The 24,594-nt window shown below is 46.4% G+C and overlaps 1 protein-coding gene across 3 annotated transcripts in view; it reads right to left on the reverse strand.

Moving 5' to 3' along the window:
* Positions 1–373: 373 nt before the first annotated feature.
* Positions 374–24,594, reverse strand: part of IFFO2 (intermediate filament family orphan 2) — a 56,665-nt gene continuing 32,444 nt past the window's right edge. Inside the window, exons 2-9 of one of the 3 annotated variants that reach the window (XM_063942127.1) lie at positions 13,101–13,161; positions 12,917–13,012; positions 8,435–8,575; positions 7,714–7,862; positions 6,008–6,128; positions 5,797–5,886; positions 5,140–5,270; positions 374–4,994 (exon numbers count right to left, since the gene is read on the reverse strand). In XM_063942127.1, the coding sequence (XP_063798197.1) occupies positions 4,889–4,994; positions 5,140–5,270; positions 5,797–5,886; positions 6,008–6,128; positions 7,714–7,862; positions 8,435–8,575; positions 12,917–13,012; positions 13,101–13,161 (895 nt within the window). In that variant the 3' untranslated portion in view covers positions 374–4,888. Of the gene's footprint in view, positions 4,998–5,139; positions 5,271–5,796; positions 5,887–6,007; positions 6,129–7,713; positions 7,863–8,434; positions 8,576–12,916; positions 13,013–13,100; positions 13,162–24,594 lie in introns of all 3 variants that reach the window. The other 2 variants (XM_063942126.1, XM_063942128.1) reach the window with 2 other exon arrangements.

Raw genomic sequence — 24,594 nt, forward strand, 5'->3', positions numbered from 1 at the left:
AGTCATCTTCAGGTCCTACAAGTGGTTTTGGACACTTAAATCTGTCCTGTTCTCCTTCTCCACTCTACCAAAGACGTTCTTGGCTTCCAAAGTTGTGTGTTCCTGTGCTGACAAATCCTAAAGGTAGGCCTCTATGCTACAGGATGTGTGTAGCATTAAAAAATGAGCCTTGCACCCAATGTGTGGTCAGCACTTCCTGCGGTTCTGGTGTCCCGTCGTAAAGCAATGTGTATTATGTGACGGTGGTGAGCAGGAACAAGCCAAGACATGACAGTACCCCTGTACGGCTGGCTTTTCCCATCATTGTGACGTGCTGTAGAGTATAACCTTCAATTCCTCCTTTCAGCCCAGTAAGAATAAAAAGACAAGCAGATGCCATTTTCAGAATGTTGGTGTTTATTGAATTTTGTTACCAAGAGGTAAAAAGTGCCAAATCCTATTATCATTGCCCGTGAGGGGGGACAGCAATGCATCGCTCCGCAATGGCCTGTGGCCCCTCTGGGGGAAACCAGTCAGTCAGGAATCTGCCATATGTATGCAGACAAAATAGTTGTGTGACTATTGTAGAGGAAACAAATACCGGTAGGGTAAAAGAAAGGCAAATAATAAACTGAAAGAACACAATATAAAAAAGGGGTTACATGGTAATAAGACAGTTCCTGTACAAAATCCCCAATCCCCACAACGTAACATAGGAGACATAGAAAAAAGCAAAACGGAGACAAAATAGACCATTTGGCTTTAAGTGCTGTTCCCTCCTGGTAAAGGGAACCGCCATTGAATGGGGCATTTACACATCACCCATACATCCACAATAAATAATGTCTTCACGTGGTCTTCTCAGAGGAATGTACTGTAATCCGGGGATAAATGTCTCTAACCCCTCGTTCTGCCACATTGATGCCAACTCCGGAAACAAAACAGTTATTGCAAGAGTCAATTCATGGCTGGTTGGATAAATTCCTATAGGATAAAAGGGACATTTAAAGATGGCTGCCCAGTGCTACCCAGGGTAATAGCTTAATTCGTACTGCCCCCTGCTGTGCAGTAGGTGCAAACCCAGAATGAGGCAGCCTCTTACAGAAACGGTCATTGCAAAATATACATATCCAAACTTCTACACAAGACATGGTCTGAGGACAGCTTAATGGGAACCATACACATTGTGACAGGAGCCGCTGCTCCCAGGGACAGATCTTACATTCTCCAGTGTCAGTCTACAAATACTTCGTTGCAAAAAATAAAGGACATTGGTCACAGACGATGCAAAGTTTTCACATTTACGCTTCGGATACAACCGCTATATGGGGCGGCGCTGGTGTACAGTAAATTACATGGTGAAAACCGCCAGGTCAGGCAGGACTTAGGAGGTGTATATTAGTATTCTTAAGAATAAATCAGTGCTTTCGAGGGTGAAAAAGGTATTTGTCCTAAATCATTTGTAAATGTAATGCAAGTCTATACTTTTCATTACACGTATGGAGCGCAGCCAGAAATATGACCGGATTCTGCACGTCATGCAGCCGTCTCAACTAACGGCCACGCAAATAAGTCCCCAGAGTTTGCACAGCTAAAATAAGACCTGGCATTCATAGTCTACCATTGCTCCGTCAGATGGAGAAGGCCCCTCAGCGACTTAGGAAGTCCTGCTCTTCCCAGACCTAATTCAGGACGAATTTCTATTGGTCAGTTCGATACGGTTAGAATACTGAATGGAGAACTGAACTGAACTCATTTAGAAAAACACAAAAACAAATTATTTTGTAGCTTTTTTTTTTTTAGATTTTCAAAAAGTTTTGTTCACAAAAATAGAATATACACTATTTGCTTTATAAATAGATTACAATTAAGCTTACCGAGAAGTCCCCCTGCACCCCATAATATTCTTTATCACCTGTCGTTTTATTTGTACATTCAATTCTTCCAGTACGCGGCAACACCAACATGTTTGTACAGCTCTCATGCACGAGATATACCGACCACCACCCACCACTGATCCTTATATGTACAATCCCCCACACATAGTGTGCTGTATATAGCTCCAAGCCACCAGTATGTCTATAAATTCCCCAGTGACCGGGATACTTCCCCCTTCACACGACTATAGAAAATGATCTCCGTGGCTCTCGGAAGTAATCCAAAAAGCACATAGAATAGAACATCGGGGGTTAAGCTTGTCCTAGTTACCTTCCCAATACACACGTCCACCATTGTGTCCTTTGCAATAGTCAAGGCAAACAAACTCTGACCCCACCCATCTATAAAAGTATAATAAAAAACAGTCCTTACAGTATTCATGTAAAAAAAATGATGTCAATATGACACGTCTATTCTGATACAAAAGAAGTATTTACAGTCTGCTGATACAGAAGAGAAAGATCTGCAGCATTTTCTCAAATGACTTGCAACCCAGAAGGTATTTGGTACATCTGTGACCCACGACGGCTAGAAAAGGCAATATATCTACATAGGTGTCTGAGCTACAGCAATTAGGCAAGTGTTAGTTACACCCTTCACCACTAGAGGGGGCACTAGGAAAGAAAAAGTGCAGCGCAAAATGTGCATGTGGTTTTGGGGGTCATTCAGAGTTGATTGCTAGCTGAATTTGTTCGCAGCGATCAGGCTAAAAAGCGGCAGTTCTCAGTGCGCGACGTACAGGCACAACGAACGATGTAGTTTTGCACAGGGTCTAGCGATGCATTTCAGTCGCACTGGTAGCCGCAGAGTGACAGGAAGGGGGCGTTTCTGGGTGGTAACTGACCGTTTTCAGGGAGTGTGCGGAAAAACGCAGGCGTGGCTGGGCGGGTTTGTGACGTCAAATCCGGAACTGAATAGTCTGAAGTGATCGCAAGCGCTGAGTAGGTTTTGAGCTACTTTGAAACTACACAAAAAAAAAAAAATTTGTAGCCGCTCTGCGATACATTCGTTCGTACTTCTGCTAAGCTAAAATACACTCCCAGTGGGCGGCGGCATAGCGTTTGCACAGCTGCTAAAAACTGCTAGCGAGCTATCAACTCGGAATGACCCCCTTTGTTCTGAACTGCTTCCACATTTGTCGGATCCAATCTGTATGGCCGTTTAAGGACGCTTGATTTGTAATCTATGAAGCGGACAGCTGTCATTTATTGGGAATGTAGTAAAGTTTATGACCGAGCCATTATAATATAATCATGGCATTCTAAAATTCCTTTATGCCAAATTAATCCAGTGCCAGAATTTTTTTTTATTATAATAATAATTCCTAGCCCCATGTAGCTTGGAAGCAGTTCGTACAAAACCTGGTGCAGCTGAATGTCGCACAGCATCACGTGGCTCCTCCCCCATACACAGGGAACGGGAGCTCCGCTTTGGCTTTAAGGAGGATGAGAAAAATCTAATCTCTGCAAAACGAATAAAAAAGAGGAAATCTAATAAAACCGGTCAGAAGGCCACCAAGGTATGATAAATTTAAAAAAAAAAAAAAAAAAAAGCAAAAGTTCTTTATATACAGAAATGGCTTCAAAGTCAGAACCCATAAGACAGCAACATATAGCAGTATATTATTACCACCCACTTCCCAGTAATATCACATAGGATACAGCGTCACACCGAGCAGCTGTCAGATGTGCATGACACGGCCGGGGGTGAGCTACAGAACACTCTGGCTGGCATAGACAGCGCGGAGCTATTCTGTGCACACTCAGAACTCCCTTTAATACTTTATAAAACGGGTCTACGGAGCATCCAGTTACAGAGCATTAATAATCCATCTCTACCCTCTATGGGCACGGTAACAGACATTTGGGCAACTTCCCTGGTTTTAATAAGTGCATCTGAACGAGTTTACAGCTTGTCCAGTCTGTGTTCGTCTTGGACGACGGGCCAATTTTGGCTTCTGAGGAGTGGACAAACCAGGGATTCTAGCAAGGTTACCAATTCTGCAAAAAGGTTCTAAACAGAAGTTAAGCCGAGCAATTTTACTAAGGCCTCATTTTGGTTAAAGAGGACTTTTTTGTTTGTTTAAAAGGGCGCGATCAGGAAAGCTGCAAACGCAACAGATAAATATGGGCGCTTAAGAAACATGCAGGTGAGCTTTACAATTAATTTGCATCAACCTATAACCTTAGTGTTACCCAGAAATAAACTCCTGCTGATCTATTCAACTCAAAGTGTGTCAGCACCCACGCCAAACTCTACAGAAGCAAAACCACTGAGTGACCGCATCCGCAAACAACCCGCCGCGTCATGCACTGTCCAACCACTCTCCTCCCACACTGGGAAGTAACCGTTCTAAAATAAGGCAAACGTATTGCATATTGTCCCTACATATAGTGCCGTTCACAGAGCCCCCTGCTCCAGCTGCTGTGCCACATGTGCCATGCGGGGCGGAATGATTCTCCTATATAAACATACGTACCCTATAATCACTTGTCAGGTTCTTATGTTTCCTTACACTACACACCACAACGGTGACTACCAGCCTGATATAAAGTACATACACAACGGGAGCAGCCAGGCTGTATAACTATCCAGGAGAAAGCAGCCAATCAGGTCCCTGGGAACGCAGCGCCTGAGTGATGTCATCGCTTTCCAGTGGCCCGATAGGCTGCCTCTGCTGGACGCGGCCTGCGAGAGCGCTCTACCACGCTGTACACCAGTCATACGTATTAAACCAGAATAATTCCAGGTGGCTCTGAGTGGGGAAGGCACATGTGAAACAGCACTTTGTCTTTTCTGTTTTGTTTTCAAGACTTCTATTTCCAGGGTTTTCTGTAGAAGAATAGACATTTACAGCACCAAATAAGGGGGTGGAGGTCTGGAGGGCGTTTTGTGAATCCTCCAAAGTCTCTGCTTTGTCCACGTGCTCCTGTTCCTAAATGTTCATGCAGCACCGGACAGGTGCCGTTCATCAGCTGATGGCGCTGTCTCCGTCGCCGTCCTTCTCAAACTCTTCCTGCATCTCATCCGAGTTCCCCGAGTCGCTGCTGGCTACGGAACTGGTGGACGGAGAATTTCTGCTGTAGACAAAAAGTAACAGCGTTTAAACATTGGAGGCTTCCCTTCTGCGTCACCCCCACCCCGTCCCAGACTCCTCTCGTTTCCAAGATAAGAGCCTCCCTTCCCAAGCTCCCCACAGTGATGGCGGAATCTGTCCCTCACCTTCCAGCCGATCCCTTTATAAGCCGCCTGCAGGTTTCCATCTGCACATCCAGACCCCGCTTCATGCTGCACATTTCCATATACTCGTGGAGATGTCGGTTCATGTCGCTTTTCGCGGTCGCCAGCTCCAGCTACGTCACAAAAGAGGCGCTCAGATTAGGGATGTGCATTTACTGATCGCATATAACACACAATAATATACAAGTATTTATTTCCACTAGACTAGCAATAAAGATCCCAAATTTGGGCCGGATTCAGAGACGGATGGTACGGCACAGCTGCAGCGGCTTTCTACGCCGCAGCTGTGCAACAATATGCTCATGCGGTCGGAGGAGTTTTATGCATATAAACGGCACCTCCTGCCGCCTCCTCTGATCCGCTGCTGCAAAGAGGCACCTCCTGCCGCCTCCTCTGATCCGCTGCTGCAAAGAAATACAGATTTGTGCGTCTTTACACCCCACCATCGGAACATGCAACAGAACTAGGACTTTTTCCTCCAGTGTTGTGTTGCATGAGAAAACCAAAATGAAACGTGAAGTGTTAGATGTATTGTAGCATAATCCTAGATTACACTGTACAGCGTGACGTCCTTAAATAGAGCATCCTTGTATCACTACTAAAATCTAATCCGGCATGGCTGCACCGCTCAGGCCTCACCTCGATCTGGCCAATGGTTTCCTGGTACTCCTTGTCCCGTGTTTTCAGGAACGTTTCAGTCTCCTGAATCAGACTGCCCAAGCTTTCTTCCTGCAAGAGTGAAAAAAAGAGGGACTCAATGATGACTGTACAGACTCGTGCATCAAAATGCGGGCGCAGCTGCGGTGTTGAGATACAAGATGGGCGACACGGAGGTCTGCGTAGAACTTGCCTCTCCCTGGAGCTCTGCGGGTGGGTTACAGTTGCTGAAATCTTCCCACAGCAACAGAGTATCCTCGTTTTCTTCCCACGTTAAACTGTCAGTGTCGTCGTCAAAATCGTACGTCTCCCGCCTGTGGGGGATATTGCAGCACAATATTAGAAAAAAAACAAGATTTCCAGGAATCAGTGATCTACAATCCGCTTCTCATGAGGCCACAGGGTGGCGCTATAGGACTACACAGCAATGATCTGCATAGCATAGACTAGAAAATAATCTAAATCTTCCTTGCAAACTCTGTGTCTATAGTACAAAGGGAAACCACTGCCTAAATGCAATCTTCCCATGGTAACAATGACATTTCACCCCCTACTGAACAGAGGGCCATTGTAACGAAGGAAGGGCTTGCGGCTTCCCTATTTGCATTATCACTCCGGCCGAAACTGTTCTCAGCAACTTTAAGACATTTCGCAGACACGGTCAGTAAGGGAATTGTCCTGCTATAAGGAGGCAGGAGGAGATCAGCTGTTTAGTGTATTTAGGGAGGGGAAAAAAAAAAAAACCCGCATCCAAAATATAAATCAACTTTAAAAGGAAGCCTCTTGCACAGTTTGGGTTTAATGGATTTAGCGTTTTCAGTATTTAACTAGCTCACAGTATGTATACAGTAGTATGTTTTCTGATGAGAATATTTTTTTTTTCAGAAAGAAAGAAAGAAAGAAAGAAAGAAAGAAAGAAAGAAAGAAAGAAAGAAAGAAAGAAAGAAAGAAAGAAAGAAAGAAAGAAAGAAAGAAAGAAAGAAAGAAAGAAAGAAAGAAAGAAAGAAAGAAAGAAAGAAAGAAAGAAAGAAAGAAAGAAAGAAAGAAAGAAAGAAAGAAAGAAAGAAAGAAAGAAAGAAAGAAAGAAAGAAAGAAAGAAAGAAAGAAAGAAAGAAAGAAAGAAAGAAAGAAAGAAAGAAAGAAAGAAAGAAAGAAAGAAAGAAAGAAAGAAAGAAAGAAAGAAAGAAAGAAAGAAAGAAAGAAAGAAAGAAAGAAAGAAAGAAAGAAAGAAAGAGCACGATCTGGCAAGGAAAAAATAAAAAAATAAATAAGGCTATTGTAGAGTGCCTCTTCATCAATACTCCTCAGAGTGCTACCTACGACAAGCACCGGATATCGCAGACAAAAGATGGCTGCGTTGGGCAAACGCTACAATCCCTACACTGGTCATGAAGGCGTACTGGCCGCATCGCTGGTTGATGGGAGTAGAAATTAATTTTAAAAAATGCTGAGACATTTGTGGTGATGTCAGCGGCAGAATGTTGGGAACGGGCTGGAATAAAGCAGACGCTTATCCTGGGACTGATGGTATTTTAAGAGGCCTTGCAGCTTTGTCAGCATAATTCATATTGTCCACCCCAACCACCCCTCCCGACTGCTTCCCAGCCTCAGACTTGGCCGAGACCTCTAGGACGTCCGCCGGTCACATCCCTTCCCAGACACAGGAAGCGGAGTGTGTAACAGAGGGGCAGACAACTCATGGATCAGGAATGCCTTAAACCTAGGGCTCTGGTCCGTATCTGGGAACTATATGTACATACTTTACATCAGGGTTTTTTTTTTTTTTTACTTCCGTTCTGACATTTCATGATCTTTTTGTACTAAGGAAACTCTTAAGGAAAAACAGAAATGGCTATTGTTGTAGCGTTAGACAGTCGAACACAGACGCGGCGCACTTACAGTTGGTTAAACATCCTCTTCATCTCATCGGTGATGTTGAGCGAGCAGCTAACTTCATCATCCGAGAACCGGCCAGCGTCCCCATCCTGCTCAGCGATGTTGTCCTCCGGCGCAAGCTTCCGTTCCCTCTTTTTGGACACCGTTCCCACCTTGAAAGAGAGAAAGAAGGAGTACCGGCTCCATTAGCAAGCAGCACTCTCCACAGAAAAGGCCGGGCAGAGGGTGGGCGTGAGGGTGAGTAATGGATTAACAAGCAGCAAAACCGCGCCGCGTGCATTCAGCGCCAGCCACCAGCCTGTGGTATGCATGCAGTGTACAACAGGATGCACAGCAAAGAGCAAAGCCCCGTCAATGCCCTACTCTATCCACACAGACCAGGCCGTAGAAGCAGAGAATACAGAGGAGGAGGAGGAACAGTATGGAGACAGAGGACACAGAACGTGGATCATCTGAGATCTACCATGGATTCTCAGAACCATATTGAAGTTGTGGCTCAACGTGTCAGGGCAAAGTAGGTCCACGAAAGCTGGAAGTCTATCTGCTGCTCACCACCGGCCTGCAGAGCGGAGAGGAGCCTAAACTCACCAACAGCGACAAGGAACTAGAGTGCCATATACTACCCAGCAGAAGGACTCGGTCCTAGCCTTAATCAGGTTATGCAGAGCTATATGGGGGCTGAGTGGCCTGATCAGAAGGTCAGAGAAAGACAAGGCTGGGTCACCTGGAACATCTTGGATACATCCTCGGAATTTCTCTGCTGTGCCACATCACACAGCTTGGCGGTGATATCAATCCGCCGGCAGATGTCCATATCCACCTTCATGGCTTTCTCCTGGATCTTTGAGTCGAGATCGGTCATTGGCTGTGGGGGGATATTGGGATATTATCTCCTCTAGTAAACGCCATCGCTGTATATAATACACATCTCCCCCTTATGGCGAGAATAATCAATCAGAGTTCACATCCATAACCACTTCTCTGCAACAGGAGCCCTACATAATATTCAGGATATAGCTAGTTTTGTGCACATTCTGAAAACCTGGCATGTCAGCATCCAGTGGCAGTAGGATATAACCATATCACTGCACAACGGGAAACAGATACCCTATGACCGTACCTAGTCTTACACATGAAAAATATACTGGTAGGTTATCTGGCTCCCAACAAGACTGAACCCTAGGGTGTGCGTGGGCAGACTAGACGGGCCGAGTGGGTCTCATCTGCCGTTGCATTCTATGGGTGGCATTCAATTGTTTGAAAAGTCGGTTGGGTGTCCGTTTTTCCTGTCCATTAGATAGGAACAGACACCCAACTGGTTTTTCAAACAATTGAATACCCCCCCTATGCGTCTTCCCACATACAGTATGCCTGGGTAACAATGTAGGATTTCATCTTCCACCCATCCTACAAAGGTTACAGTGTGACCACCAGTCCTCATGTTTGTGCCCCATCAACACACATTCTACCATACAGATGGAGCCTTCTTTATCTTGGCCTTTAATAAGATTAATTGGACTTCATCCCCTGCTGTATTGTTCTCTCTGTATTGTATTGCAGCTGAGAATAGATGAAAGGCCTATGCTAATAAACCTTGGTGCGCCTAGGTGCAGCAGAGAAGCCTAGATGATCATGGCTCCATCTGTATAACATGTTCTAAGAGTGAATGGCAATAAGTGTATATTACATTATACAGAACCACACAGCCCTGGTAGTATTGGAGCTTGCGGTGGCTTATACGCCTACTAGAGAAGATCGCATGGTCAGTACTACACATAGGTAAAAAACAGAGTTTTAGGAAAATTCTTAGTGCGCACTAATATAGCAGCTGGACACACCCCCTTCAGTAGAAGGTTCCCAATTCCTTCACCCAGTGGTGTACATGCAAAAAAAGAAATATTTGAAGGGGACTTATCCTGCGCTTCTTGATAAGATCACCGTCACACTAGGCTCCCAGAAGTGTTTTGTTGGGCTCATATGGATGGCATATAAAAGAGAATATCGTATATAGTGACGTACAATTTTAATCATCCATATAACAAATAACAATGCAGTAACAATATACACAGGTTAAAAACATTCCATATTTGGCATAAAAATAGCAGCAATGGTTAAAAATGGCTCAATGGCCTGGACTGGATTAAGAGGAGAAATGGAAAATTACCAGAATGATTTGAGCTGCATGAGCAGTTCAAAAACAGCTTGCGGGTTTTTAGTGGGACAGGGGAACCCGGGAATCCCCTATACCTCGCTGTACTGCACTGGTCAGTCCTCCGGCACTCCTCAGCTCACTGTCCTGTCTCCACCAACGCGTTTCAACCTCATACAGAGGTCTTTTTCAAGGTGTAAAGTGATCACTTTACACCTTGAAAAAGACCTCTGTATGAGGTTGAAACGCGTTGGTGGAGAAAGGACAGTGAGCTGAGGAGTGCCGGAGGACTGACCAGTGCAGTACAGCGAGGTATAGGGGATTCCCGGGTTCCCCTGTCCCACTAAAAACCCGCAAGCTGTTTTTGAACTGCTCATGCAGCTCAAATCATTCTGGTAATTTTCCATTTCTCCTCTTAATCCAGTCCAGGCCATTGAGCCATTTTTAACCATTGCTGCTATTTTTATGCCAAATATGGAATGTTTTTAACCTGTGTATATTGTTACTGCATTGTTATTTGTTATATGGATGATTAAAATTGTACGTCACTATATACGATATTCTCTTTTATATGCCATCCATATGAGCCCAACAAAACACTTCTGGGAGCCTAGTGTGACGGTGATCTTATCAAGAAGCGCAGGATAAGTCCCCTTCAAATATTTCTTTTTTTGCAAGTACTACACATAGGGTTGCTGTTAAAGTTAGCATTTAGGTACAGGGATTTGCGGTCCGTACAGCTGCATTGCTAACGCTAATGCCAACCCGAAGCCTCATGGAAATAGCGACATTAGGATAAATGTTGACATGTGTCAACATTGATATAGACATAGCTAAACGGTTAATCATTAATGTCAACCTGCTACTGTCAACAAGGTGACCTGTAATATCCTGGCTGCATACCAGCGTTATGATGTGCATTATCTGCGGTTACGCCTGTCCGTGTGTGGCGTGAGCCTGGATGTCCGCTATACAATCTGCGTGGCATTAGCGTGTTCTTCCCACAACACACTGGCAGGTTAACGTTCCTGTGTTTGTTGCGGTAGATAATTTAGAGGGAAAGCTCCACTAGGGCGAGGACTGACGTGAATGATGAAACACGCACTGTACAGTGCAGAGTAATGGGTCGCCTCTATGTAAAAGGTTAATAAATACAGGGTTACACTTTTACAAACAGGCCATTCCGTGTCAATGACCTGCCGCCAGCGCACAGAGGATTAACACGGCGAGATCAGAGAGACTCGGGAAAGCGACAAGCTCCATATAAAGCTGGCTGGTTACCTGGCTCATTGCGGCAGCAACACACAGACAGGGCTTTCCCGTTACCGCGATCATTAAAGCAACACAGGGAAAGTGTTCATCAACTCTCTAACCCAACCGGCGAGGCTTTGTATCGCCAAAAGTCAGCTCGCCATTTTGTAGTCACCTCCCTTCTCTCCTCACACACCGTGCGAACAATTATATAAAGAATGTTCTTATTTATAGAGTCTGATCCTCCACCCCAGCTATACCTGTCCTTAGTAACACTCCATTGTTATCCGTCTGGTAATATATGTATATGCAAGGACTAGTGTGACCCTGGCAGGGCCGTGTGTCTGGGAACCAGCCTTGAATGGCTCCTCACTAGCACCAAGATAAAAATGGAACAAAAACAACCAAAGAAGTTGGCTGGGAGAACAGACTAGAAATAAAACGCGGACACAATAGAACAGTGTTAGGAATTAGCCAACGTTAACTCCTTCTGCACCAGGCCGCAAGATTGTACAGCATGGGGCAGTGGTGTTGGAACCAGCAAGCGGTCCAAGTGACACACTAAATTCCGTCAGCTTTCAAACTTTTGCTTTTCCCAAGATGTTAGATTATCAATCGCCGGCAGATCTACGGCAGGACGCAGACACGCTGAGAGGACGTTCCTGCTGCTACATAGAGTCACATTACAGAGACATAATTCAGCCTTTGTTTCCTGGGTTTGCAATCCTAATATGGCTTCAATTCAGCATCTCACTGAGCACTTCCAAACCAGAACCAATTAACTATTTCACCCCTAGCACGTATCCCTGAGAGCTCACTGTCACCACTTCCAAAACCATCATTACTACCAAGTCTAAACCTTATTTACTAACAAATCACACACATTACGTTTATTAATTTACACCAGACCCTGCCCCAGTGGAGCTTGCAATCTATACGCTATTCCACACTAAGGTGGATTTTGTGAGAAGACACTGACCTATCAGTTTGTCTTTGGAGTGGGAGGAAACCAGAGCACCCGTAACACCCCTCAGCACATGTCACATGACTATTTCAGCGATTGTTAACCTAACCCTCAAGTACCCCCAACAGGTCATGTTTTGTGGATTTCTGCCTGTGGAAGAAGGTGGGATAATTACAGTCCCAAGATGAACGTGCAGGATTAAAGAGACCCAGAAAACATGTTCTACTGGTGGTACTTGGGGAATGGAGATGAGAACTCCTGATTATTCTAAAAACCACAAAGTACATTTTAATAATATACAGTATGTATATATGTATGGAGCATGTGGAATTTTTGGACCACCATCAATAATTCCACCACGTTGCAGATCCTTACCATGCAGCGACCAATTGGAAGAATCCTTAAGTAATGCTTGGTGTCCAGTAACAGAACAGATAGTTCCCTAGACTCCGCACAAAACCCATGGAGAGCCAGTGATTGCACACAATTTATTCCTAAATATCCCTCATTGGCCATTACAAATTCCCTTTTGCATTGCCCCCTGCATTCCAGCTGGACATGCGCAGAAGGCGTCATGCATGTACAGTCCCGTTAGTCACACGCACAACACACTGGGTTACTTTCCCTCGCAAGCTTAGGTCAGTACACACGTCAAACCCAAGACGCAAGCCTGATTGGCCCTGGTGAACAGCTCATTCATGAGTTACATCTGCTGATGGAGAAGGGTTTCGGATGCAGCAATCCAGAACAGTGCTCAGCATCTGACATGTAGAAGCAGTGTGGGCTACACATTCCGCAGTGATTGTGCTGGGAGAAGCTGGACAGCCACCCAGGGTACTTACGTCACGCATCAGACCCTTGAAGACCACCAACTCAGACTTCAACCTCTCGATCTTCTCATTGAGTTCATCGTGGACATTGTAAGCCTCTTGGGCCTCCTGGCAAAGAAGACAATGGTCAGATAACCAGTAACGCACCTGGTTGGCGTCTATAGCCCCTCTTCTCTGCAGAGACTGCCCATCTTACCTCTTGGAGAGTCTCCACCATGGACTCAAGATTGGTCCTCTTGGCAAGCTCTTCTTCCCACCTGTAAAGAGAGATGGGCCTGGTCAATAAGGGATATTAACCACTAACAAAGGACTATGCAAAATTACGTAGGTCCTCAGGTTACATATTGTTTCCAGAGCTTTACTCAGTGTCGCAGACAAGTCACATTGCAGTAGACATGGAGGGAAAATTTGTGATGGACATGTCCCTTATGTAGCATATCCGGGCTCATTGATACCCCTGTGCCTCCAACTATCGGCCGTTCTCAGAACACGTGCCACACAACCCGTACACAGCAGCATTTTACCTTATAGGAATTGGGAGGGGGGACACTAGTCATGCGAGATTAGGCTCTAAAATGCAACACAGCATGCAATGGAATTAGGACCTTTTTACCCAATTACTGACCCCCAGCATCCGGAGTGAGCATGCGAGATGATTGGAAATAATCCCTCACTGACTTCAGTCATAATAAGTCTTCCTCAAAAGCAATATAGAATAGTTAATTTAATTCCGATCTAGCAGTATAAGACTTCACACGTATCCTTCCAGTTGTGTTACAGGGAACCTACTTCCCAAGCTCCTCTCCTTTCTATAGATCGTAATACAGGCAGGTCTCCCACTGTGCACCAAATGGTTATTGCAAAGCCAGCTAAAGGACACATCTGGAGTCCGAACCAATCTATAGCTTCACGTCAATATGTACTTTAACCTAAAGCTGGGCGGTGTCTATGTCAGATCACAGCCACTCAATCGATCGTCCAGGTCAGATACACAGAAAGCCAGTAACCGGGTAACACAATACATCAGCATGTGATGGAGTTCATACAGTAAATTATATATATAAAAAAAAAAAAAATATTTCATTAGTGCGTGTGGATGAAGACCTTACACAGGCATTACATATGTCCTTACACCATATAAAGCAGCTACAGTACAATGGCGGCCAGGCCGGATCTTGGGTTGATGATCGTGTGCATGCAAGTCTTGCACTCCGCACAGAATTCTGTCCCAGATTCTGTTTCACGGAACAGCCTAAATTTAGCCAAGTCTTTCACCCCAGCACGCGAAATGATGAAGAGAGAGTCTGCCTCAGCTCTTGGACAGGATCCAAAATCCTCATAGAGAAGAAATTTCTGTCTTCATACTGCGGAATCGGAGGGATAGCTATATTAGCTGCATTCCAGGGACCTGGGAGCAAATGGTTTTAGCAGACCGGGGATTGATGCAGCTCGGCTACAAAAACACAAGGGGAGCAGGGGTGACCAGGACGGAACCATCACCAAGATGTTTAACCAAACCTGCACACCCCCCCCCCCCCCCCCCCCGACCCCCCCTCCCCCCCCCCCCCCACGGGACTCTCTAACCGAGCACATTCTGATCTGAGGGCCGCAAGTAGATCTCAGGCTCTGCTTAAGCAAACATCCCGGACAGAAAATTCCTATCAATAATAATGAACATTGTACAAGTGACCGGAACAGTCAAGGAGATGCTACACGCGAGAATAAACCAACAAAGTATAAATAAAATACACACAAAGGGATTTTGCGCACTGCGGTTAGTGTAAAAGCAACTTTTGAAGTAATATTTAAGAACCCCCAAACTACAGTGTCTGCCATCTTCCTTTTAGAACGACTCTAAAGCTGCTAAAATCTGACGCTCATTTGCATAAGACGTCATTGGCATCAGACAAATTTATTAATGAAAATGTAGGCGCTGTGAGAAATAAATGACCGAGCCATAATCCTCTCATAGATACGTGTGATTTACTGCCACGGGCGTGATGCCCAAATGGGCGCATACTAATCTGCAGTGACACAATATGCGTCCATTTCTCTTCATAGGTATTGGGTCAGATTCTCAGAGGGCTGAAGATTTCTGGTAGAGGACGTTGGAAGCATTTTTACGTTCTAGAATCTGGTATTAAAGTGGACCCATCTCCTATTCGCAGTGCCGTGCCACGCCTGCTGCCCCTCCAGGCACCGCCAATAAGCCGGGGCTGGAACCATGCAGCCTCCTCGAGCTTGCCGTCCCCAGTACAGCCGTGCCATCAGGCGGTCAAGGCAGCCATCTTGTGGACAGGTAGATCTAAGACTGCTGTCCTTCAGTTCCCTATGCAGCAGTGACATCACTGAGGCCATTTTGTGCTGAGGGGAGCTATGAATTCCTAGAAAGCAGCCTCAATACCATATATAAAGAGGCCACTGGTTTATAGGAAATGGAGAGTTGTCTCTGCTGTATACAGGTGAAGAGACTGTACAGGTATGAGAGGACCGTCATTCTGCCGCTAACACGCCTCAGATCATACCGTTTGCAGAGCCCTGCAGGGAGTGACACACACATACAATATGTCAGATTGCAGCCTGATCTGGAAAAGGAACATGCTAATTAAATCACCAGCGATAAACGATGATAAACACTTCAGGTATCCGATGCCTAACATTCCTGTGCGCTCAGACTAACCCCCAGCGAGATGCACCTTGCTCACGTATTACACACAGTACAGGAATGTACGGCATTTGGACAAACCCCAAGAAATGGGTCTATCAATATTAATTCAGCTGCTGGACCGGTCACCTACACAGCGGCCATTTTGTGAGCTGAACCAACTATGACCCTCCTAATACCTAGCCCTGACCTCCCCTCCCGTAGCCTAACCCTCTGCTGCCAGTCTGTGCAGAATGTCGGCACTTCATATGTTCAAGGTCAACATAACTGTGGATATTGCGATGTTGACACGGACTACACCCCGTATAGAGCACTCGCACAGATAGTGGTGGACATATAACAGATTGCAAGCTTACGAGCAGGGCCCTCCTACCTGTTATTACCCAGGCTTGTTTTATTACTATCCTATTACGGTTTTGTTCCCAACTGTACAGCGGAATATGCTGGCACTGCATCAGTAAATGTTAGTAATGACGGTAGAGGTGGTAGATGGCCATACAAAACAATGTAAGTATTCTGGACACGGAATGAAGCCCAAAACCAGGTCCTGGCACCGGTGAGTCCGGATGTTCCAGGTGGAATGGAATATAATATAGGTTACCTTGTACTGTCCCAACACAGCAGTGGGTGCATGACGCGGTTAAATATTATGTCACTGCAGGGACAAGCGAGGTCTGTGTCAGCAATGGCAGTGATCAGATACAGGTCCTGTTATGGGCTCGCACCGCGCTCCCCTCTTACACAGTAATTACAGGCCGCCTGAGTGCTGAGCTGCCAGATGCCGAATTTTAATTCAAGCTGCATTTCCTGGCCGGGATCCAGGGGAAGCATTACACTGATAAAACAGTTATAAATCACCGCTCGGCTACAGCACCTGGTCCAACCATGCCAGCCCGGGAGAGCGGGCAACCTGTGCAAGCCTAATGCATGCAGCGCACAGATCATGTGAGGTTAACCCTTTCATTGCCTTTCTACACGCAAAGCACTTCGCCACAGCAATTAGTCAAGTTCCAAGCTAGCCGCGCAAGCTGGGGTTCTCCAGCTGCTGCGCAACTACAAGCGGCAGGACATGCTGGCTTTTGTAGTTCCTTTTATGCTTACGCCATGATGGGAACTGTAGGCGCGTTGCGTCTAGGTTAGTAAATACCACACTATAGGGTAGATTCTGATTTGGTGTAACCTGTGCAGGGGTAGATGTGAGGGGGTGTGCTCTAGCTAGGACTGCAGTGTAAGAATACACCTGACAGCATGTGTAGGCTATATGCAGAGGCAGCCAGTAACTGCACCTGGGTAACACCAACTGCAGGTGTGGGGCAGGTGTTACCTGCGCAGAGTGAAGGGGCCTACACACTGGGCGATATCTTCAAAGATATGAACGATATCATAAAATCGGTCATATCTTTCAGTGTGGATGCATCAACGATGAACGATGCGCTTGCCCGCAATCGTTCATACATTTTTTTTTTTACAATTTGACGGCAGATAAGAACCACTTGGCCCATCTAGTCTGCCCCTTTTTTCTCCTTTAGGTAATCTCAACCCTTTTTGAACCTTAATTCTTTGTAAGGATATTCATATGCCTATCCCAAGCATGTTCACCTCTGATGAAAGGCTATTCCACTTATCCACTACCCTTTCTGTGAAGTAATTTTTCCTTAAATTTCCCCTGAACCTCCCCCCCTCCAGTCTCAGTGTATGTCCTCGAGTGGTAGAGATGTATGTACTCACTTATCACCCAAATTGACCATCGATATCATCCAGTGTGTAGGTCAAATCAACCATCGATATCGTTGGTCGATAATATTGATGATCGAACTAGAGATGAGCGCCGGAAATTTTTCGGGTTTTGTGTTTTGGTTTTGGGTTCGGTTCCGCGGCCGTGTTTTGGGTTCGACCGCGTTTTGGCAAAACCTCACCGAATTTTTTTTGTCGGATTCGGGTGTGTTTTGGATTCGGGTGTTTTTTTCCAAAAAACCTAAAAAACAGCTTAAATCATAGAATTTGGCGGTCATTTTGATCCCAAAGTATTAACCTCAAAAACCATAATTTCCACTCATTTTCAGTCTATTCTGAATACCTCACACCTCACAATATTATTTTTAGTCCTAAAATTTGCACCGAGGTCGCTGTGTGAGTAAGATAAGCGACCCTAGTGGCCGACACAAACACCGGGCCCATCTAGGAGTGGCACTGCAGTGTCACGCAGGATGGCCCTTCCAAAAAACCCTCCCCAAACAGCACATGACGCAAAGAAAAAAAGAGGCGCAATGAGGTAGCTGTGCGAGTAAGATAAGCGACCCTAGTGGCCGACACAAACACCGGGCCCATCTAGGAGTGGCACTGCAGTGTCACGCAGGATGTCCCTTCCAAAAAACCCTCCCCAAACAGCACATGACGCAAAGAAAAAGAAAAGAAAAAAGAGGTGCAAGATGGAATTGTCCTTGGGCCCTCCCACCCACCCTTATGTTGTATAAACAGGACATGCACACTTTAACCAACCCATAATTTCAGTGACAGGGTCTGCCACACGACTGTGACCGATATGACGGGTTGGTTTGGACCCCCACCAAAAAAGAAGCAATTAATCTCTCCTTGCACAAACTGGCTCTACAGAGGCAAGATGTCCACCTCATCATCATCCTCCGATATATCACCGTGTACATCCCCCTCCTCACAGATTATCAATTCGTCCCCACTGGAATCCACCATCTCAGCTCCCTGTGTACTTTGTGGAGGCAATTGCTGCTGGTCAATGTCTCCACGGAGGAATTGATTATAATTCATTTTAATGAACATCATCTTCTCCGCATTTTCTGGATGTAACCTCATACGCCGATTGCTGACAAGGTGAGCGGCGGCACTAAACACTCTTTCGGAGTACACACTTGTGGGAGGGCAACTTAGGTAGAATAAAGCCAGTTTGTGCAAGGGCCTCCAAATTGCCTCTTTTTCCTGCCAGTATAAGTACGGACTGTGTGACGTGCCTACTTGGATGCGGTCACTCATATAATCCTCCACCATTCTTTCAATGGGGAGAGAATCATATGCAGTGACAGTAGACGACATGTCCGTAATCGTTGTCAGGTCCTTCAGTCCGGACCAGATGTCAGCATCAGCAGTCGCTCCAGACTGCCCTGCATCACCGCCAGCGGGTGGGCTCGGAATTCTGAGCCTTTTCCTCGCACCCCCAGTTGCGGGAGAATGTGAAGGAGGAGATGTTGTCGACAGGTCGCGTTCCGCTTGACTTGACAATTTACTCACCAGCAGGTGTTTGAACCCCAGCAGACTTGTGTCTGCCGGAAAGAGAGATCCAAGGTAGGCTTTAAATCTAGGATCGAGCACGGTGGCCAAAATGTAGTGCTCTGATTTCAACAGATTGACCACCCGTGAATCCTTGCTAAGCGAATTAAGGGCTCCATCCACAAGTCCCACATGCCTAGCGGAATCGCTCCGTGTTCGCTCCTCCTTCAATGTCTCCAGCTTCTTCTGCAAAAGCCTGATGAGGGGAATGACCTGACTCAGGCTGGCAGTGTCTGAACTGACTTCACGTGTGGCAAGTTCAAAGGGCATCAGAACCTTGCACAACGTTGAAATCATTCTCCACTGCGCTTGAGACAGGCGCATCCCACCTCCTATATCGTGCTCAATTGTATAGGCTTGAATGGCCTTTTGCTGCTCCTCCAACCTCTGAAGCATATACAGGGTTGAATTCCACCTCGTTACCACTTCTTGCTTCAGATGATGGCAGGGCAGGTTCAGTAGTTTTTGGTGGTGCTCCAGTTTTATGTACGTGGTGCCTGTACGCCGAAAGTGTCCCGCAATTCTTCTGGCCACCGACAGCATCTCTTGCACGCCCCTGTCGTTTTTTAAAAAATTCTGCACCACCAAATTCAAGGTATGTGCAAAACATGGGACGTGCTGGAATTGGCCCAGATTTAATGCACACACAATATTGCTGGCGTTGTCCGATGCCACAAATCCACAGGAGAGTCCAATTGGGGTAAGCCATTCCGCGATGATCTTCCTCAGTTGCCGTAAGAGGTTTTCAGCTGTGTGCGTATTCTGGAAACCGGTGATACAAAGCGTAGCCTGCCTAGGAAAGAGTTGGCGTTTGCGAGATGCTGCTACTGGTGCCGCCGCTGCTGTTCTTGCGGCGGGAGTCCATACATCTACCCAGTGGGCTGTCACAGTCATATAGTCCTGACCCTGCCCTGCTCCACTTGTCCACATGTCCGTGGTTAAGTGGACATTGGGTACAGCTGCATTTTTTAGGACACTGGTGACTCTTTTTCTGAGGTCTGTGTACATTTTCGGTATCGCCTGCCTAGAGAAATGGAACCTAGATGGTATTTGGTACCGGGGACACAGTACCTCCAACAAGTCTCTAGTTGGCTCTGCAGTAATGATGGATACCGGAACCACGTTTCTCACCACCCAGGATGTCAAGGCCTCAGTTATCCGCTTTGCAGTAGGATGACTGCTGTGATATTTCATCTTCCTCGCAAAGGACTGTTGGACAGTCAATTGCTTGGTGGAAGTAGTAAAAGTGGTCTTACGACTTCCCCTCTGGGATGACCATCGACTCCCAGCAGCAACAACAGCAGCGCCAGCAGCAGTAGGCGTTACACGCAAGGATGCATCGGAGGAATCCCAGGCAGGAGAGGAATCGTCAGAATTGCCAGTGACATGGCCTGCAGGACTATTGGCATTCCTGGGGAAGGAGGAAATTGACACTGAGGGATGGGGTGGTTTGCGTGAGCTTGGTTACAAGAGGAAGGGATTTACTGGTCAGTGGACTGCTTCCGCTGTCGGCCCAAGTTTTTGAACTTGTCACTGACTTATTATGAATGCGCTGCAGGTGACGTATAAGGGAGGATGTTCCGAGGTGGTTAACGTCCTTACCCCTACTTATTACAGCTTGACAAAGGGAACACACGGCTTGACACCTGTTGTCCGCATTTCTGGTGAAATACTTCCACACCGAAGAGCTGATTTTTTTTGTATTTTCACCAGGCATGTCAACGGCCATATTCCTACCACGGACAACAGGTGTCTCCCCGGGTGCCTGACTTAAACAAACCACCTCACCATCAGAATCCTCCTGGTCAATTTCCTCCCCAGCGCCAGCAACACCCATATCCTCCTCATCCTGGTGTACTTCAACACGGACATCTTCAATCTGACTATCAGGAACTGGACTGCGGGTGCTCCTTCCATCACTTGCAGGGGGCGTGCAAATGGTGGAAGGCGCATGCTCTTCACGTCCAGTGTTGGGAAGGTCAGGCATCGCAACCGACACAATTGGAGTCGGACTCTCCTTGTGGATTTGGGATTTCGAAGAACGCACAGTTCTTTGCGGTGCTACTGCTTTTGCCAGCTTTAGTCTTTTCATTTTTCTAGCGAGAGGCTGAGTGCTTCCATCCTCATGTGAAGCTGAACCACTAGCCATGAACATAGGCCAGGGCCTCAGCCGTTCCTTGCCACTCCGTGTGGTAAATGGCATATTGGCAAGTTTACGCTTCTCCTCCGACAATTTTATTTTAGGTTTTGGAGTCCTTTTTTTACTGATATTTGGTGTTTTGGATTTGACATGCTCTGTACTATGACATTGGGCATCGGCCTTGGCAGACGACGTTGCTGGCATTTCATCGTCTCGGCCATGACTAGTGGCAGCAGCTTCAGCACGAGGTGGAAGTGGATCTTGATCTTTCCCTAATTTTGGAACCTCAACATTTTTGTTCTCCATATTTTAATAGGCACAACTAAAAGGCACCTCAGGTAAACAATGGAGATGGATGGATTGGATACTAGTATACAATAATGGACGGGCTGCCGAGTGCCGACACAGAGGTAGCCACAGCCGTGAACTACCGCACTGTACCGTGTCTGCTGCTAATATATAGACTGGTTGATAAAGAGATAGTATACTCGTAACTAGTATGTATGTATAAAGAAAGAAAAAAAAAACCACGGTTAGGTGGTATATACAATTATGGACGGGCTGCCGAGTGCCGACACAGAGGTAGCCACAGCCGTGAACTACCGCACTGTACTGTGTCTGCTGCTAATATAGACTGGTTGATAAAGAGATAGTATACTACTATTATATATACTGGTGGTCAGGTCACTGGTCACTAGTCACACTGGCAGTGGCACTCCTGCAGCAAAAGTGTGCACTGTTTAATTTTAATATAATATTATGTACTCCTGGCTCCTGCTATAACCTATAACTGGCACTGCAGTGCTCCCCAGTCTCCCCCACAATTATAAGCTGTGTGAGCTGAGCACAGTCAGATATATATATACATTGATGCAGCACACTGGGCTGAGCAGTGCACACAGATATGGTATGTGACTGAGTCACTGTGTATCGTTTTTTTCAGGCAGAGAACGGATATATTAAATAAAACAAACAACTGCACTGTCTGGTGGTCACTGTGGTCGTCAGTCACTAAACTCTGCACTCTCTTCTACAGTATCACAGCCTCAGGTCAATCTCTCTCTCTCTCAACCCTAATCTAAATGGAGAGGACGCCAGCCACGTCCTCTCCCTATCAATCTCAATGCACGTGTGAAAATGGCGGCGACGCGCGGCTCCTTATATAGAATCCGAGTCTCGCGAGAATCCGACAGCGTCATGATGACGTTCGGGCGCGCTCGGGTTAACCGAGCAAGGCGGGAAGATCCGAGTCGCTCGGATCCGTGTAAAAAAAGCTGAAGTTCGGGCGGGTTCGGATTCCGAGGAACCGAACCCGCTCATCTCTAGATCGAACACATTGCCCAGTGTGTAGGCCCCTTTAGTTGTGAGAGGGGTGTGTCCTAGCTCAGACCTCAGTGTCTGAGTACACCTGACCAGCATGTGTGGGGCTACATGCAGAAGCAGCCAGTACTTACCCTGCATGCAAACATAATAGGTGCATGTGCCCCCCTCCCCTGCATTGCACCGTGACTGTTCCAGGTGCAAAGTTATCCGTTTTTGCATTACTCCCAATTCAGAATCAGCCCTATAGCCTTGCGGAGATCTTTAAAAAAGTCAGACGCGTTTAGACTGTGCGACATGCGCATTTATCGAGAGAGACCACCATACACGGCAGCTTGCGTAACACATCTTCATATATACATTTGCAGGGTTTTTCCTGAGCCCAGGAGCTTACACTATATATAACAACGAGCAGTCTGCTCCTGAGGCATTGCAGCTAGAGGAAGTCCCTATGCTCCACACTAGCCTGGTGACGCTATGGGTGAGCTATGCAGAGCAGACGGCCTGTATATGGCCTGCGTGACTGAAATCGCTTCTTACAGTCCTGCCCTGGGATATTTACCAGGCGGCTGCTCTTTCCCCGACAGGCTACGTAACATCTAGGCCACATTCCCACTGCAGATTACCAAGTATCCTCGGCTCCTGAGCCATTCATTATAATCACCATGGGAGACAACACGGCAGTATGCCTATAGGGAAACAGACTTACCAGGCAAATATTACATAACCTGAACTACAAATCTACGAGTCCTATTGGAGAAAGAGCGCTATATAAATAAAACGAATTATAATTATTGATCAGCCTATTTGCAGGGCAAACGATAAGCGTGGAGTCAGAGTTAATGGGTAAATGATGTGACATACAGTAATAAATATACATTCTTTCCACTGTACGGCATCACATAATCAAAATTCGGCTACTGCCTTTATGTCTCCCAACATCTACTCAGACATGGCGGCCATTTTGTGTGCTGAACCAACATTGGTGGGAATGCAGCCAATCAGTGCTTGAGGAACTGGTGACTTCACTGAGGGATGCAGCTCAGTCAATCAGTGCTTGAGGAACTGGTGACTTCACTGAGGGATGCATTTTGTAGTAAGCCATCAGGCAGGAAACTGGCTCAGCCCACAAAATGGCCGACACCATCGTGTGCAGGCGACATTGTAAACACCTAGAATTCTATGCAGATGTCATGTAACGGCGTGTTAGACAGCAGCCAGTGTATCACACCTAACGTATGAACTGTTACTTACAATCCCCAGCCGACATGGAAACCGCGTCAAGTGATTATGTGGTAAAATCATCCCCTAGATCCTTTTCATCACTACAAAGCCCTTAATGGTTTATAAAAGCAAAGCTGCAGGCAAGATGGTGGAAACAACAGATTATAACAGCTCGGAATACATGGTGATATGCCAGAGGAATAGGATGAGAGTCACGTATAATTGCACCAGGTGTCAGTAAAGCATTAAATAAATAATAAAATATAAAAGTCTCGCCCTAATGATGCCTTTCTGTGGAATCTAATCCTCCACTTACAGCGTCACTCAGGTTGTGAAGGTGCGAGACAATGTGAGGGTAATCCATGAAAGGAGGCAGAGCGAGGAGACTTCTCTCACCGCTGAAGCGTGTCTGCAGCGAGCGCAGGGGGGGATTTACAGGGATTTGTGTCCGACAAGATTCTGGTCGCGCCCAATGCTCCACGCCCCGGTGATGTAAGAATGGAGGTGCCGCGGAGAGAGTCCCATTCTCTGCCAGGATGGAATTCATTGAGTCTCACAAAAGCGAAGCCCATGTTAATGCGCAACTACGGCGGTTTCCCTCAGGCGTGAATCTCACCTCCTTTCTACAAAGAGAACCGTGATAAAGCCAGTCACTCATGTGGGAGTACACATCTGTTCGGTACTGGGGGCTGATGCAGCAATACACCGGTATGGCGTATTTAGCGCAATTTCCCACTAAGCTTGCCCGAAAAGTGTATGGATGCAATGCAGAGTGGGGCGCATCGTGTAAGCAACAAGTCTTCTGTCCGGAGAGACAGAACAGGGCTCCCACAAAAGGGAACGTTCAGTAAAGGCGAGATCACACAAATGCGTCGCCTTCAGACCGGCAATTATACGCCTGTCAGGATACATATCTTATGTATCAGCTGCACCGATGAAGGCTTGTCACAAACTAGGCCCACGCTGCAGGAAGGGAGAGGCGATGACGTACCCACTGCTTGGGCAGAGTCTATAACCAGATGGGACTCCAGCCGGTTCCAC

Source organism: Pseudophryne corroboree, chromosome 10 (genome assembly GCF_028390025.1).
Source record: "Pseudophryne corroboree isolate aPseCor3 chromosome 10, aPseCor3.hap2, whole genome shotgun sequence".
NCBI lineage: Eukaryota > Metazoa > Chordata > Amphibia > Anura > Myobatrachidae > Pseudophryne > Pseudophryne corroboree.